At 41.8% G+C, this 17,267-nt stretch overlaps 1 protein-coding gene and 1 long non-coding RNA gene across 5 annotated transcripts in view; both read left to right on the forward strand.

Moving 5' to 3' along the window:
• ZDHHC14 (zinc finger DHHC-type palmitoyltransferase 14) overlaps positions 1–17,267 on the forward strand; it is a 275,301-nt gene continuing 258,034 nt past the window's right edge. Inside the window, exon 1 of one of the 4 annotated variants that reach the window (XM_025422620.3) lies at positions 1–549. In XM_025422620.3, coding sequence (XP_025278405.1) covers positions 305–549 — 245 coding nt within the window. In that variant the 5' untranslated portion in view covers positions 1–304. The remainder of the gene's footprint in view (positions 550–17,267) is intronic. The other 3 variants (XM_025422618.3, XM_025422621.2, XM_025422619.2) reach the window with 3 other exon arrangements.
• Positions 1,306–4,589, forward strand: LOC125755716 (uncharacterized). Its single transcript, XR_007412849.1, has 2 exons — positions 1,306–3,478; positions 4,083–4,589. It is a non-coding gene; the product is annotated as an uncharacterized LOC125755716 (long non-coding RNA).

Genomic DNA, 17,267 nt, shown 5'->3' on the forward strand with positions numbered 1-17,267 from the left:
GCGCGGCGCACCGGGGGCCCCGGAGCCCCGGGCGCGCGGGCTGGAAGCGACTGAGGACCGCCGCCGCGGGCTGCGGGCGAGCCCCGTCCCTCCCGGAGGGGGTCCGGGCTATGACAGCGGGGCTCCCGCGAGGGTTAACCTGGGTGTCCTCGGCGAAGTTGTCGCCGAGCCGGCAGCCGGCGTAGGGGCCGCGGCGCCGCGGCTCGGGGGGCGGCCGGGCGGCCGGCGGCGGTCGTGGCTCGGCGGGGCCCGCGCGGCCGGGGGGCTCCGGGGGGCGTGCGCCCCCAGCCGGCTGCGCTCGCGGATGCCTCCCGGCGGCGGCGGGCCCATGAAAGACTGCGAGTACAGTCAGATCAGCACCCACAGCTCCTCCCCCATGGAGTCGCCCCACAAGAAGAAGAAAATCGCGGCCCGGAGGAAATGGGAGGTTTTCCCGGGCAGAAACAAGTTCTTCTGCAACGGCAGGATCATGATGGCCCGGCAGACGGGCGTCTTCTACCTGACTCTCGTCCTCATTCTGGTCACTAGCGGACTCTTCTTCGCCTTCGAGTAAGTGGCGGCGAAAGCTCCGCGGCGCCCTGCTCCCCTCGCCCCCCCGACCCCCGCCCCCGCCCCCCGCCCCTCCTCTCGCTACTTTCGTTTTCCAGAAGCCGTCCCTGAGGGATCTGCACGCTGTTACATAATGCGAGCCCGCCTGCCCCTGTTGCGCTCCCGAGGGTCTGTCGGCGCTCGGGCCCGCGGAGGGGACGCGGCCCGGGGTCGGCTGGGGAGCGGCGAGGGGGCAGGGCGCGCGGGGAGGGCGTGGCGGCCTGGCGGCTCCCGGGCGGGGCGGGGCGGGGCGGCGCCGCGCCTCGCAGGTGCAGTCGGAGCCCCGCCGGCCAGCCCGGGGCAGCCCTCGCGCGGGAAGGGAGGGGAGGCTGGAGCCCCCGCGGGCGTCAGGGCAGTGGGCCTCCCTTCTGGCTCGCGAGCCGGGGCCCATCGCGGGCCGCTCATCCGCCGGCTCTTCTAGGTGCCTTCGCTGAGCGGTGGAGAATCTTGGTTGTTTCAAAGTGGAGGCTGCCCAAGGGGGCCTGGAAGGATGATTTCAATGTTTCGTTCTCCTTAGATGCTCGCCTTTGATCCACAGTTTTCCGAGTTACCATAACGTGGTCTCCAAACTCTTCGCTTTTAAAAAAAGTTCCGATCAAAAATGTTGAAGATACACACTTTCTCCTCCCTCCTCCCTCCCTCCCCCCCCCCCCCCACGGCCCCGCGCAATGTTCGGGAACAGGTGAAACGAGACTTTTTTTTTTTTTTTTTGCCCAGTTCAGGAAAAGTCGGACACTGCATGGTAACTTCGGTTTCCAGAAACAGCACTTTGGGACTTTAGGGCTTTGATTTGAAAAAAAAAAAAAAGAAAAAAGAAAAAAGAAAAGGTGCATGCTGGTCTTCTCCGTTTTCAGGAAAATCAGGTTGGCCACTAGCGACTGTCCTCCTGCCAACTAATGAAAGATCTTCTTATTTATTAATAGATTAGATAAAGTACTTTAACCACATTCCAGAATCAATTTCAATTGCTTTTATTGGGTCCAACATTTGCAATGCAGCTTCTTATGTAATTCTTGGTGTCCTATACACAATAAAAGTTGTAGCCACACCCCCCCCCCCCCACACACACACACACACACTTAAAAGGAGACAATACCGTTATTGGGGAGTGCTTTGTGTTTCCTTACCTGGCTTAATGATGGGGCATGATACCCATTCAGTCTCCATCTTCCGTTGCATAGGGTTAATTAAACCTTTGTGTTTATTTACTTTTGTCTTTGATAAGTATTAATAGGCTCTGATTTTGTGCCCAGTGTCTGGTATTACAAATGCTATCTCTATCAGAAACGAATGCTCTCTTGACAATGTAATACTTTTCACGTAAAGCCCTGTGACTCTGGGGGGAAACATTTTTTTCTCTGGCATTGTGCTATGATGCACGGTTTTAGCAGGATTGAGTTAGACCAGGTGAGGAGAGAGATCTCACAGGTGAGCCACGCACCTCCCCCAGGCCTCACACACAACCCCTTCCTTTCTGACTATGTAAATTTCCCAGGTCTCTCCCAGAAGTTGAACTTTGGGGCACATTTGCAGCTAGGGTAGAGCCTGTTGGGGACCTTGGGGATGGGAGGGGGAGGTGTGCAAAGGCTTTGGGAATGGCAGGAGAAATGCTCTGTTCCTCTGTTAATCCCCTTGTCCCCCTCCAGAGCCAGCCACTCATCCTTACAGACTCGGGTCTGAGTCATAATAGATTCAGGCACTGGAGTGACAATGCTCTGTGGTTGAACACAAATACCATCCTTCTAATGGTGGCTTTCCCTAGAGGTGGTCTTCTAGATAGATAGTATTCACTATGTTCCTAAAGGTAAAAAAATTTTTGAACTGATCTATATTGGCATTTTTGCTCTTTTTAGCACTTTTAATGGTGGGGAAAATAGGTTAATTTTGTGAGCTTCAGCCACAGGTGTTTCCTGCAGGATGATGAATGTTTCATTTTCTGCGTACACTCCAATCCCCACTGTATGGTTAGAGATCCCCACTAGTTATACTTACTATCTTTCATTTTCTTTATTCAAGTACTGCTTTTAAGCAAACCATCATAAATTCATTTTTACCTTTTAAGCTCTGTGTGTGTTTCTTCAAGAGTTCCCCAAAGTCCTCACTAGAAGATTGTTAGGGATCTTTCTCTGCGTCAGCATTATGCTAACGGATGGCTGTAGGAATAAACATGTGTGCTGGGATTTTATTAGCTACTATTGATAGCTTCATTTTTAGATAGGCTGTGTGTGTGTATGTGTGTGTGTGTGTGTGTGTGTGTGTGTGTGTGTGTGGTCTCCATGAGTGTTGTTTCAATTAGGCAATTTGAAATTTCAAGAAAATAGGCCAATCCTAGCCTGATGCCTCGGTTGGGAAAAATCATAGGGCTGTGTTCAAACTATAGAATATTATGGTTTGGCTAAGAATAGTGTCACTATGTTGCTTTTAAGTTCTTTATCATTGCTAATGACAAAGTGAAATTAAATAACTTTGGCCAAATTAATTTGATAGACTCAGAGAAGCAATTAGTTCCATGCATAGGAGATGAAATGCCAGCAGCCTAAAAGAGATCAGGAGAAAATGCCAGTTTTGTCTGCTCACTGCCAGGCCTGCCTTCCTTCTAAGCTCTTTCTTTAGTTATTTATTGGACACATACTATAGTGTTTGCCTATTTGGATTAATTTCATGTCCAGATAACTTTAATATTAGTAGAATTCATGTTCAAACATTAGAGTCCATGTTTCCCCATAGAGTTACAAAAGGCAAGTGCAACATTTGAAAAGAAGACACAGGACTTCGCTTCAGACTTCCTTTTCCTGCAGTTCTTCCCCCACCCCACTTCTCATTCCCAACCTTGAACAGAGGACAAAGAAGTTCCTACTGGAGAAAATGACCTATTGGAGCACAGCAACAGGTGTTGATAGTGCCTCCGACCCCTGAGAAAAAGGCAGGGTGTGTGTGTGGGGTGATTATTCCCACAGTGCAGGTGAGGTGACAGGCATCGAGAGATGAAAAGACCACTGAGGGTCACATACTAATTAGTGGCCTGGCTTCTGACTACAAAGCCATTGCCCTTTCTGATCCATGGTGCCATTCTCCCTGCAAGTATAGAAGAGTGCTTACAGGAATGGGCTTGGGAAGGACAGATCCCAGGGTTCTAACTAGAAGTATGACCCTGGGCACAGAATTTGACGTTTCTAAGCCTCAGTTTTCCCATCTGTTAAATGGGATCAATAATATCTACCTTAAAGTGGTACAAAGATCAAATGAAAAGGTATAGTTTGTACAATGTCTCATCCAAAGTAAGTACTCAATTAACAGCACATATTTTTAGAGCAAACCTTAGAAGTAGCCTCCAAACCACTACCTTTTCTGAGAGCCTTTGAAGAAGGGAGTGAGTTAGTAAGTATAACAGTGATAGTATATTGGGCTGAAAATAATGCAGAACTGTGTAGTTTGCAGTTGAAATGAAGATTTCTATATGAGTCTGAGGAGTGACTCCACTCTTGCCCCTTCAGAGGGGGAGTCCTGCAGAGATGTCCAGGACCCCCACTTGTCCAGACCTGGGCAGGAGCACGGAGGAAGCATCCAAGAAGCAGGGACTGGATTTCACTTCTGTTTTCAGAGCTACCATCTTAGAACTGTGAAGACGGTAAAGAAAACTACTAGAAGCAACCTGATGCAACTCCACTCATTTTCAAGTAGGGCCAGGCGATGTATTTTGAGGCATCTCGTATTCAGCATACGTACTGATAGAGTGTCAGCATTTTGTAGCTGTATTCAGGATGGAAGGAAGCTGTGGCAGTGCTGTTGAGAGACCTGTCACTGCTCCTTGCAGTTACTGAGGGCCTGGCCCACCTGAGACTCAAAGCAACATCCTCATTCTCACATCCCCAGAAGATCAATTTGAAAAGATCAGTGAACATTATAAATTTCTTCATCTCTTCTTCTCTGACCCACACAAATGTACAGCCTGCTTATGTTTTGAGTTGAGATTTTGAAAATAAAAAGTCTTTGGTCCTGAACTATTGACATCTTGTAGTCTCTGATCACAGGGGCAGAAAGAAAGAGATGAACCAGGCATCCAGGTGAGGCTCGTGTTTCCAGAAGCCGCTGTGATGTGAGGGGAGACCTTCTCAGATCTGGGACTTGACGGTCTCCCACTTATGTGCTGTGGCCACAGATGTCATTGGGGTGGAAACACTTGGGAGTGTGGAAGCATTCCTAAATTTCTCATCACTGGAAGTCCATCGGTTTTTTAAAAATATTAAATTCAATTAGCCAACATATAGTACATAGTTAGTTTCAGATGTAGTGTTCGATAATTTATCAGTTGTGTATAACACCCGGTGCTCAGTCACATCAGGTGCCCTCCTTAATCCTCATCACCACTGATGATTTTTTTTTAAAGCCACGTTTTTTCGTCTCCCCTCTCCTTCCCGTCTCCCTTCCTTTTCCTCTCCCTCCTTCCCTTTGTTTCTTCTTCCTCCTCCTCCTCTTCCTCCTTCTTTCTTTGGCTAATCCCCTTTGAAGTAGTTGATGACTGACTGGTAGTAGAACTGGGGTGATGTTTGCTTTGAAGATGGAACAAGGGACTGTCCCCCATAAACAAAGGTGCTATTTCCAATAATAATCTCTCCCTTATAAATTGGAAATCCTTTATTATTCAGTAGAAGATACTACCCTTATAATATATAAGGACCCTGTCTTTTCTCAACTGTCCTATTCAGAACTGCATCAAGTTATCCGCCATCTCAGGAAACATACGGGAAGTGCCCTGTCTTCTGGCCAGATGCTGGCCGTGCTGTGCACTGTAGAACACCACGGGATTGATAGTAGATGACCATCAGGATGTTACCCTGAACATTTCCTATTAACCAAGTAGATGGTGTCAGGGACACTCTGTAACCCACTGTGGATCCACACAAGATTTTTTTTTTTCCTAAAGATTTTATTGATTTATTCATGAGAGTCACAGAGCGAGAGAGAGAGGCAGAGAGACAGGCAGAGGGAGAAGCAGGCTCCATGCAGGGAGCCTGACGTGGGACTCGATCCTGGGTGTCCAGGATTACTCCCTGGGCCGAAGGCGGCGCCAAACCGCTGAGCCACCCGGGCTGCCCCCACACAAGAATTTTAAGTGGCTTCAAAACCTTATTATTGAGCTCTTGACCTGAGGGTGCTAATCCTTTCATTTGTGTGCAAGATCAACACATGTAAGTTCCGTGAGGATAGGGAATGCGTTAGTTTTGTTCACAATTGTACTCTAGGACTTAAAATAGTATCTGGTACATAGCTGGCTCTCAGTAAATATTTGCTGTTTATGGAATAATGGTAATATTGAAACTAAAAAATAACTTCCTTGTGCTTTAGTTCTTCATCATGTAAAGTCTTCAACATTAATAACATAATAATGCCTTCTAGAACACATTTGGCTTAGAATTTTTGATTATTAGTTGTAATTCTTCTGATTTTAGAAGCAGGTCTCATCCTTTTTCAAATTCATTAATTGAAGCAGAGGAAATAAAAGGTTTTCTTAGTTACTTAGAAAACTAGTGACAGAGTTGGGATATTTACTTGGCTAACTAAGACTTTTTCCTAGGTTTTCTTTTCTTTCTTTTCTTTTCTTTTCTTTTCTTTTTTTTTTTTTTTAACTAAATGCTGTAAGCAAATAAAGCACTCTGTGATATATAAGAATGTTACCCTCTACTACCAGTACCTGGAATAATTTCACATTTTATGGGTTCTTGACTTTGGATACTTGAATTTACTTAATAAAACTCTTAAGGATCCTGTTGACTCTCAGCTAGTGGGAAGTGATAGGAAGTCACACAGAAAGGACGCCTGTAGGTTTCTATAATAGGGTAATGATGGTCAATTATTTAGTGGGCCATGTCTACAAAACCTGGAGATTTTTCCTTTGCAGAGCAATGTTGCACGTAATTTATTCATTGCAGAGTTACTGTGTCTTAGCAAGAGAATTCAAATTAAGTGTTTTAAGGAAGTGTATTCATTTTTTTTTTTTTTTTTTTTTTGCAGCTGAGGTTGTTAGGAAAGGGAGAACATTGGTGGTTAATAGATATTTCACTTTTTTTTTAAGATTTTATTTATTTATTCATGAGAGACAGAGAGAGGGAGGCAGAGGTAGAAGCAGGCTCCATGCAGGGAGCCCAATATGGGACTTGATCCCAGGACCCCAAGATCACTACCTGAGCTACAGGCAGACGATCAACCACTGAGCCACCCAGGTGTCCCTCATTAGATACTCCTAATTAGTTACATCCAGGACTTTGGATCTGATAAAAAGTTGATTCAGGTAAGGATTGGGGACCATTTTAATGCTTTCCTTTAGTTCTTTCCTAACTATAAACGTTGATATCAATTCAAACTAATTTTTATAAACTGGATGATCTACCTCCTCAATTTCTGCTCTTTAAAAACTGTAATATTAGACTCCTAAGAAGATTCTATGTAACATGTATGCAAGTTTTGAAATAAAATACTGTAAAGAGTACTTGTGAAACTACCACTCAACTCAAGAACCACACTGATACCAGGGCTTTTGAATCTACTCACACCCTCTGGGTTTCATCTCCCTGCCTCTTCCTGAGGTCATCACCACCTGAGCTTTCATCAGTGTTAATGCCTTGCCTCTTTTTCCTCAAGGTCTTTTATTTATTTATTTATTTATTTATTTATTTATTTATTTATTTATTTATTTATTTTTCCTCAAGGTCTTTTAATGTGTGCATTCCCAAACAATAGTTTGTTTAGTTTGGCTTATTTTTTTTATCTAAAAAAATGTGAACAAATTTCTTTTGTATGTGTAAAGAAATTTTTATAGATATTAAAAACTCTCCATCTCTGTTCTTTTCCCTCCCTCTCTCTGGACCATTAAAGAGTAAATTACAGACATTGTGTCCTTTTCTTTTTTTTCTTTTTTTTATTTTTTTTTTCATTGTGTCCTTTTCTACCCACATTTTTCAGCATTTAATTCTTAAGAAAATTTTTCTTCTGTAAATAGTATCCTTAACCCTTGAACAACACAGGTTTGAGCTGTGCTGGTTCACTTAAGTATGATTTTTTTTTCACAGTACGGTACTATAAATGTATTTGTTCTTCCTATGGTTTTCTTAGTAGCATTTTCTTTCCTTTAGCTTACTTGACTGCAATAGTACAGTGTATAATACATATAGCTTACAAAACATGTGTTAATGGACTATTTATGTTATCCATAAGGCTGCTGGTCAACAGGAGGCTATGCAAGTAGTTAAATTTTGAGGATGTTGAAAGTTATACACCAGTTTTCAGCTGTGTAGGGATAAAGTGGGGTTGGCACTCCAATCCCCATTTTGTTCAAGAGTCAGCTATAATAGTATCAATTTCAGTAAATTTAATGTGGCTACAACAGTCCATATTCAAATTTTATTGTTAAGTTTAAGTTTATGATTTTGGCATTTGTTTTGTGTTTATGTAATATGTATTATTTCTCTTTTCTCCTTCTAGCCTTCATTTAGATGAACTGCATATTTTGAATATTCCATTTTATTTCCTTTAAAATTTTCAGCTATATTTCTTTGTATTTTTTTTAGTAGTTATGTAGGAGATAAGAATATGTCTCTTTACCCTGTCATGGTCAACCTCCAAATAGTAATACTATACTTCACAAATAATGTAGGAAACCTAAAACATTATAATTCTACTTACTTCTCCCACCCTTTGTGACTCTATTGTCATTGGTGTGTGTATAAACCCAGTAATGTTACTACTTTAAAGTTGTCAGTAGTATGTAACAGAAACATAAATAAATATATATATATGAAGCAAATATATTTTAAAGTAAAACATATAAAATCTAAAAAAACATACATTTATACATATATAAAATAGAGATAATTTTAAATAGAATTTTATATTTACATATCATTTCTAGTACTATTTATTTCTTCCATCTACATCATTTCCCTTTGGCCTAAAGTAATTCTTTTAGCATTTCCTGATGCAGATCTGCTGGTTACAGTTTCTTTGAGATTTTGCTTCTTCTGAAAATGTTTGCCTTCATTTTTAAAGGACAGAAGATATTTTCACTGGATATAGAATTCTAGTTTGATAGTTGTTTGAATCAGAGCTTTAAGAGATTGGCTCATTGTCTTCTAATCTCTTGTTTCTGATGAGAAGTTAGCCTTTATTTTTAATGTTTTCCCCTGTGAGTTTTTTCCCAGGTGATTTTCTCTTTATCTTTTTTTTTTTGTGTGTGTGTATCTTGTTTGGTTTCAACTACACATGCCAAGGTGTAGTTTTTTTTTTTTTTTTTTTTCTACTGATATGGCTCAGGGTTTGCTAAGACTTCTGGGATCTGTGGGTTGATATCTTTCATTAGTTTTATAAAATTTTTTATCCAGTATTTCTTCAGATATTTATTTTGTGCCTTTCTTGTCCTATGTTTTTATTAATACTCTTTGTGTGTGTGTGTGTGTGTGTGTGTTCCAGTTTGAATAATTCCTATTGGTCTGACTTTATGTTTACTGATCCTTTCCTCTGCTGTGTCTTGTTTATGTTAAACCATCTGTGTTGTCTTTTTTTTTTATTTTGAGTGTTTCTACATTTAAAAAAATAGTTTTTTATATAGTCTAAGAAATAACTTCTATTCTCCTGAAATTCTCCATCCATTCATGTCCATATTTTCCACTGGATCGATCTATCTATGTATTTATGTATCTATGTATCTATCTATTTTTCTGGTAGTTATTCTGAATTCCTTGCCTAATGATTCCAACAGCTTTATCATCTCTGGGTCTACTTCTTTTGGCTATTTCTTCTCTTGACTATGGGTTATATTTTCTCCCGTCTTTGTGAGTCTCATAATTTTTGATTGCATGCCAGATATAGTGTGTAAAAGAGTTGTAGAGGACACAGCAATTTAAAAGGGCATGCCTTTTATCAGGCCACCAGTGTGTGGGCTCAGTCAATCTAGTTTTTTATTAAAATGGGTGTGGTCTTCCCTGAAGCTTTAGTTAGATCTGTTTCATCATTGAGCTCAAATGTTTCGAGGGCAGAGACTTTCCCTTCAGCAGGAATTGGGATCTGAATTATTTTTTTTGAGGGGGGGGGGAGTCTGAATTCTTAAGATTTCTTTATACTTCATAGGCCAGCATCAGCTTACCCAACTGTGAAAGATTTGTCAGCCAGTCCATTAGCATTTTGGGTTACTTGGGAGTTTGCTTTTAGTACTGTATGAACCTTCTTCATCTCAGCACATCTCTCTTTGTCTAGCAGTCTGGTCTCAGCGTTCAGAGTGCTGCTGCAATGCTTAGGGTGAGGGCCTGAAGTGCATAAGGGAGGTTTTCTCAGTTTTTATGCTCTGACCCCTGCCTTACCCTTGAGAAGATCCTTTCCTTCTCAAAACCAGGGCAGTTGCCTCTCAACTCTCCTGCCCTACCCCCAGCCTTTGGTGTATTCTTGCTGTGTTTTTGGTGAGGATCAGTGGGAAGGAGTTGGCTGGTACTCTGTGTCCCAGGCTCCCTGGAATTCGTATCTGTAGGGTCAACTATATGGCTGTTAAACTTGCTAGAAATTTACTTGTTTTCTCCTTACTCCTGGATATGGTGGGTTTCTGTTCTTCCTGCCATTTTCCTAGGAATGAGAGCAGATATTGTCTTTTTTTTTCTCTTGGGAAGGGCTCAACACATTTAAAATTATTTGTATCCTCAGCTCCATGATATATTTTTAAAAATTGCTTTGTAGCTAATCTGGTTTGTTCTCATTGTTAGAGTGGGAGTGATTTCTCTTACAACTTTCAACTTGCAAATTTTTGAACTTACTATTGTGTTTCTCAGGTTCATATATTTTGTTGCATTTATATATGTAATTAGCTTTCATTTGGTTTGTATAAATATATTCAATTTATTCCTCATACTATCTCTAATCTTTCTTTTTTGGATTTCTTGCTGATTCTTGTCATTTACCCTCGTTTTAAGGGATAGACTTCATAGGTTTTGATTTTTTCTTAAGTGTGTCCTGGCAATGACTATGACATTTGGGCTGAAATGCTTAGGCCTGAGCATGGTATTCAATTTATTATGCTATAAAAGCATGATGGTAAAGTAGTTTTCAAAAGATAAATCATAACTATCATCCAATCATTGAAGTTATATATAATTAAGAGCAAGGTTTATAGAAATATGTCCTTGTGATAAGTGAGATACTTTATCACAAATCTTCATCTGCCAGTTTAATTTGATCTAGTTTTTCACTGATTTTTTAAATAAAAGTTTAATTTTTTATTCCCCACTTAAAAATACTTTGAGTATGGAAGCTCTTTTCTGATCCCATGTCTAGCTTAGATACAAACTCTCAGAGTCCTTGTAATTAAGGTCCTGTTACTCACCTCTTGTCATGTGGCTGGCTTTAGTTGAAAGTCCTGATAGAAGAGATTTGTGATTGAACCAGTCAGCCCTCAGCTCTTGTAGACTCTTCAATCTGCCTGGTTCTCTACATGAGAGAGAAAATATCTTCCTCTGCCATGAGCAGTCCCAGAATGAAGAGAAAGGTGACAGCTGTGTGTGTGTGTGTGTGTGTGTGTATGTATGTATGTGTGTGTATCCTTTTCCCTGACTCCATTCTCCTAATCTGTAGAAGTTGTGCTATCCTAATTTAGGCTTTTTTCCCCCCTCTGCCTTCTTGGTTCTTCACAGCTGGTTGCTAAGGCACCATTGGAATAGACTTCTCTGTATCCTTCTAGAGATTTTTGAGGTAGACTTTTAACTGTAATGAGACCTTTTCATCTTAGAACATTTTAAGCACATTTGGACAGAACACACCATTTTTAAAAATAGGAATACAATAATTTCCATACATGTTCTAACTGAATTTTTAAAAATGCTGACCTCAAAGTCCTTGGGAACTTGGTCTTGGTGTTGAGAGCCATCAGAATGTGACAAGGCTGGGCAAGGTGGTTGATAGAGGAAAGTGTAGCCAATGGCCCTCTGAGGCTGGATGTGGTTTGTCTTGAAGTAGTCCTATTAGTGGGGAATGGCTATCTAACTCGCTGGGGAAAAGATTTAAGCTCCCTAAATCTGGTAGCTTTTCAGGTGCTTCTCAAGATTATAGAGAAACAGCTTATTTTAACACAAAACACTGGAGTCTATTAAAGGTGTAAGTTCTACTTGCTGAGATGAGAAATTATTGCCTCTCCTTGTACAGATAGTAAAAATTAAATGGGTCCCCAAAATGTGTGTTCCTGACTACTTCCATGACAAAATCTAGTGTCCTTGTTTTTGTTTTTACCTTTCTCTCAGTGGCGGAGGAGATTATGACCACTTTCTCTTTACTTGAAACTTTTTCTTCCTTTAGCTTCTAGGATGTTCATCTTCTGCTTACCTTTTCCCTTTTCCTTTTTCTCCTGTACTGTATCTGCTCTTTCCTTCTTGCCCTGAATTCACTTTGCTTGTTCCTCTTCTGCCTTTCTTACTTTCTTGAGCAAGTTTGAATCATCATGGTGATCACTCTCACCTCTTCCAATGTGTCTTTCTCCCTTGCTTAGAGTCCCTGCCTCATTGTCTTAAATTACTCTTGCCCGTGGAGATCTCTTGTCCACGTGTCCTCTGATGTCCAGAAGGCAAGTCATTGAATCCCACAGGTGTTGTTACTGGACCCATCACTGGCAGTGAAGAGAAGTCCTCCCTCGTCCCTTGCACCGCAGCCCCAAGTGTCTTCTGTTTCAACACTTCTCATATACTTCAGCCCTTCATCCTTTACTGATCCTTTCCTTTCATGTCTCTTGTGCTGTATTCTTCCTCTCTGTTTCCATACTTGGTGTGGCAGTTTTGAATATCTTCATAAAATCTTTAACCCTCTTTCCATTTAAAAACAATGGAATATAACTCTTCACTCCTTGAATATAGGTCTGCCTTAGTGACTTAGTTCTAAAGAATAGCACACAGCAGAAGTGATGCTGTGTGATTTCTGAGACCACTTTAGACATGTGATGAAGCTTTCATCTGGTACACAAGTTTTCTCTCTCTCATGGGGCATGTACCTTTGGAGCTTTGAGCTACCATGTGAGAAATCTAGCTACATCACACAGAAACTCCCCATAGTATAGAGAGCACGTAGAGTGAGTCTGGACCATGTATGGAGAGGTGCCCGTGGATCCCGCAGCTCTTCCTGCCCCTGGCTATTTGAGTCTTCCTGGCACAGCAGCCAGACATGCAAGCGGATGAGCCTTCACATGATTCAATTTCCCCTCTTTCTCTAGTCTTTGAGCCACCCCAATGGAAGTGAAATGGGGCAGACATGAACTATTCCAGCCATGTTCTCTCCAGACTGCGTATTTGTGAACAAACAGTGTTGTTTTAAGCCACTACATTTTGGGGAGGTTTATTAGACTGGAAAACTTAACTACCAGAAATTCGCAAATGAAGTATTGAGACTGTTTTGGAGTATACAGCAATGAATGTGTAACTAACACTAAAGTTACAGTACTATAGCTTGAGACTTAAAAAAAAAATGGAAGCATCAAGGTTAGCTTTTCTACCTCACCACTCCCATACCAATGTGTCCTTGAGTAGGAGAGAAAGGAGTAGCAGCTCGATAATGCATCCACCTTTGTGCCAAGCCCTGGGTCTCCCTTGGGATGTTTTTCTTGGTAAAGTACTTTGAACTCAGTAGTGTAGGTCCTCATCAGCCCACCCATGGACCATAGTCCCAGCCTTCTTTCTCAAATTTTCCTCCATGCTGTGTTTGTTATATTTATAGTGATAGACGTACACTCATTGTGTGGAAAAGTAAATCCACACAGAATTACTGAAATCTGGTGTCTAAGACCTTCTTATTTTTCTCACAACTTACTAAGATTGATGACAATGGCTAAATTTTTTGATATCTCTATGCAGAGCCATCTCTCTGTTGATTTTGGAGAGATCTTCAATATTGTTGTGTACTAGAATGCTCATTCTTCCTGGGATATTGAGAGCAGGAACTTGGCTTACCTACCTGCCATCCTTTTGACCCACTGAAGCCTTTCTGGTAACAGCCTGTGGTTGCTTTGTGTCTGCAGAGCTAAGCTGTCCCAGAAGTGGGCAGCTAGACAACTAGTGACCCACAGTGATCTGATCTTTCAAGCTGGCCTCAGATTTATATAATCAATGCAGTTTATCATCTTAAATGGTACTATTTTGGGGTATTTTTAAATTTCCCATACACACATTCTTGATGACGATAAGGGCATTTTTTTAAACATATAAGCCAAAGTCAAGTTAAATTCTAGAGCTATATATAGTTTATTTGTCTTTCTGACCCAGGAGAAATTTTCTTTTTACTTGGATCTCACATTTACTGACTCAGTACAAACTTTCCTGCTTCTCTTTAAGATAGCAATCCATGCAAATCAAATGCCAGAATGGTCCTCACATACATTCAAGTGGTGCTTTGTACTCTATTTAGGAGATACTCTGTGTTTCTGTTTCTATTCTGTTAGCTTTATGCATATTTTGTGCAGATATTTCAAAAGGTATGGTCTTGTCTTTTATTTTTATTTATATATTTTTAAATATTTATTTATTAGAGAGAGAGTGTGTGCACAGGAGGAGGGGTAGAGGGAAAGAATCTTCGAGCCACTCTTCACTGAGCAAAGACAGGGGAGCCCAATGTATGGTTCTATCTCAGGACTCATGAGATCATGACTTGAGCCAAAACCAAGAGTCTGATGCTCAACTCACTGAGCTACCTAGGTGTCTCAAAAGATATGGTCTTGTCTTTTAAAGGTTAATAGATACTAAAAGTTAGAGAAGCCCACTCTTAGTCATAAAATTATAATTTAGTTGGGATAAACATTGAATAAGATTATATACAGGAATAATTTCTTCTTTGGCTCACGATAAAAAAATAAAGGTAAGAAGTATTATTTTTAAGCTACATGCCTTTATTGAGCTAGAAAACTATCAACATTCTACTTTTTATTTAAAAGTTGAAGTGGCCATGAAACAGAGTCCCATTCACTCATTACCAAACTCTCCCGTCTCTTGGCTGTGGATGGTTATAATGATACAAGAAATGGTGGATCTGTTCTCTAGAATTGGAGATTAATATTCTTCTACACTGTGAAGAGAATGTGAGATTTTTGGTTTTAGAGTGTTGAATGGACTTGACCCAGTCCCCCAGAGTTGACCCTAGTTGGTGTTTTCAAGGAAGATCTCAAGCTTTCCCGAATGCAAGCCCTGATCACACCTAATAGGGAGGTTTAAAGTGTAGAAATAAATGAAATTGTTCTCTGATCAACTTGTTCTCTCTTTCCTCTGGATAAGTTTTCTATTGCTGCCATAATGGATTACCTCACACTTAGTGACTTAAAGTCACAGACATTTATTATCTCACTATCCAGTAGATTAGAAGTTGGACATGGGTCCTCTGGAAGGAGCAAGACCTAGGGCCAGATCTCTAGTTATAGGTCATTTTCTGAGAGATACTTCGTTGGAAGCTGATGGATGCCAGCATTCTAGTAGCAGGAGGAACAAATGCTTCTGTCCTAAAATAATAGACAGTGAAGTGGAGGCAGGAGGGGGTACACTTGATCTTAGCCAAAAGGATGAGAAGCGATGGGAGGAGGTGATCTGTATGGCTGATGACCATGTCCACTACAGTTACTGACAGTTGAATGCTGCAGATGGGTCAGCTGTCCAGTGGGCTGACCCAGGCTAGGGGTAGTGGTGGTGGTGGTGGTGGGGAACAAACCAACTGCGATGGTGAGGAGAGAGGGGGAATCCAGCCTGGTAGGCAGCTGGGATCAGGGTGGCCCCCATGACCTGAAGGTGTCTGGCAAGTCTCTAGTTCTGGAGAGCTACAGATTAGATCGTCCAGTGCAGGGAACCTGAAGTGACCAGGGCAGGGATGTGCTGCTGAGACTGGACACAATGTGAAAGGAGAGCAGGCTACCGGCAGGGGAGAGTCCCTGATTGTTAGGCTGTGACTGCTCTGTCCCCTCTGGGTCTGCATCTTATAGCCTGCCAAACCAGCCTGCAAGTGTGAGAAGAGGAGAAGACAAGGCTGGCATTCAAGCTGAACCTGACCTTTAACTCAATTTCCTTCTCATTGAGAGATGGACCTTTGTCACCCGAAGAAGAGGATTTTAAAATTGTCATTGTTTTTGTCCCCTTTCTTCACTGAAGACAGAATATGGGAGTAATTAGTGACTCTAGAAAAAAGCTTGAATAAGTACCTCTCTCTTCTGAATCAGGAAGAAAACTGTGGAGATGTTTCATAGGAACGCAGTAGATTGTATCAAATTAAAGTATTTTTTCTGTATTTTAGAACAAATATTGTCTTTTTTTTTTTTGTTAGAGAGAGGCATTGTGTAGTCCTAATGATTCCTCTACCAGTAAGGTGCTTTCTGCAGCTACACTGACCAGAATGAGTCAGGGGAAAGAGCTCTGACTGTGTGTCTGTGCAGGAAACACAAAGAGCAGGTTTGGCAAGTTGCCTGCTTAGTTAGTTCCAGAATGTCCCTAGTAGGTTCATTCAGCCTCCAAAGAAAAGTGGTTTTACTTGAAGTGTCTGGTCCAATACATTGATCAAAATAATTAAGACATCTATGAACCTATGCAGTATTCTGGAGGGACACTGAGACATTTGTTCCCGACTGTTTGATCAGACTGTGCTTTCCTGATTACCACACTTAGACTGATAGGAAATGTCTTCCTTCTGAAGGAGGGGCTCCATCTTTTATTTCTTCAATATTTTATTTATTTATTTGAGAGAGACAGAGACAGCATGAATGGGAGAGGCAGAGGGAGAGAGAGGATCTCAAGCAGACTCTACACCGAGCATGGAGCTCAATGCAGGGCACGATTCCAGGACCCTGAGATCATAACATGAGCCAAAACCAAGAGTCAGACACTTAACCAACTGGGCCACCCAGGTGCCTCTGGGGGTGGGGGCATGCTCCATTTTATGCCTTTGGTCCATCTGTTTTTTCCCATCTTTCTTCATGAAATTTTCACTCCTTTTTTACTTTTGCTAATATTTCTGGTCTCTTTACTCAAGAAATATCTATTGAGTATTCACTGCATGCCCAACACAAGGTGCCATGTATTGAGGATTATGTGTACATCATGCGGCAGCTTAATGCTGTGTGCACTGAGGTGCTGTGGTCTGCTGTCAGGAGCAAGCTTAGTATTTTCTGAGCCCCTGAATAAGCACCATGCCATGAGATAAGAAATAAAGGTGTTTGCAGCATCTACAAGAAGTAATTGTACATATCTGCCTTTTCTTCAGCCAAGCGGAGACAGCTTCATAACATGTACCTTTTTCCCTTTTAAGATTCTTGTTTCAAAGGTACAAGAGCAGTTGTTGTTATTATCATTCACATGAAGAAAATGAACTCCCCAGGTTAGTGGGTCTGTGAAGAAGGAAGATGTGGAACTGGAAACTCTGCCTTCCACGCTCTTTTCACTACCAGAGCTGGGCTTTCCTGCTGGGCTCAAGCCATCCCAGACACTAACTCTCCACTGCATACTTTTCTTTGCACGACGCAGTGTTTTCGAGGCTGTGCCTGATGTTCCCCATTCTCTGTAGACCCGCTCCCGGGGCCCAGGCTGTCTGGAGGGCTCTGATCCTCCTGCCACACATGGTGCCTACAGTAGGCGCATGCTGAGAGTGGGCCTGAGACTGGTCAGAATACTTTGCAAAGGGACAAGGATGCTGCCATCTGG

This window comes from Canis lupus, chromosome 1 (assembly GCF_003254725.2).
Source record: "Canis lupus dingo isolate Sandy chromosome 1, ASM325472v2, whole genome shotgun sequence".
Lineage (NCBI taxonomy): Eukaryota > Metazoa > Chordata > Mammalia > Carnivora > Canidae > Canis > Canis lupus.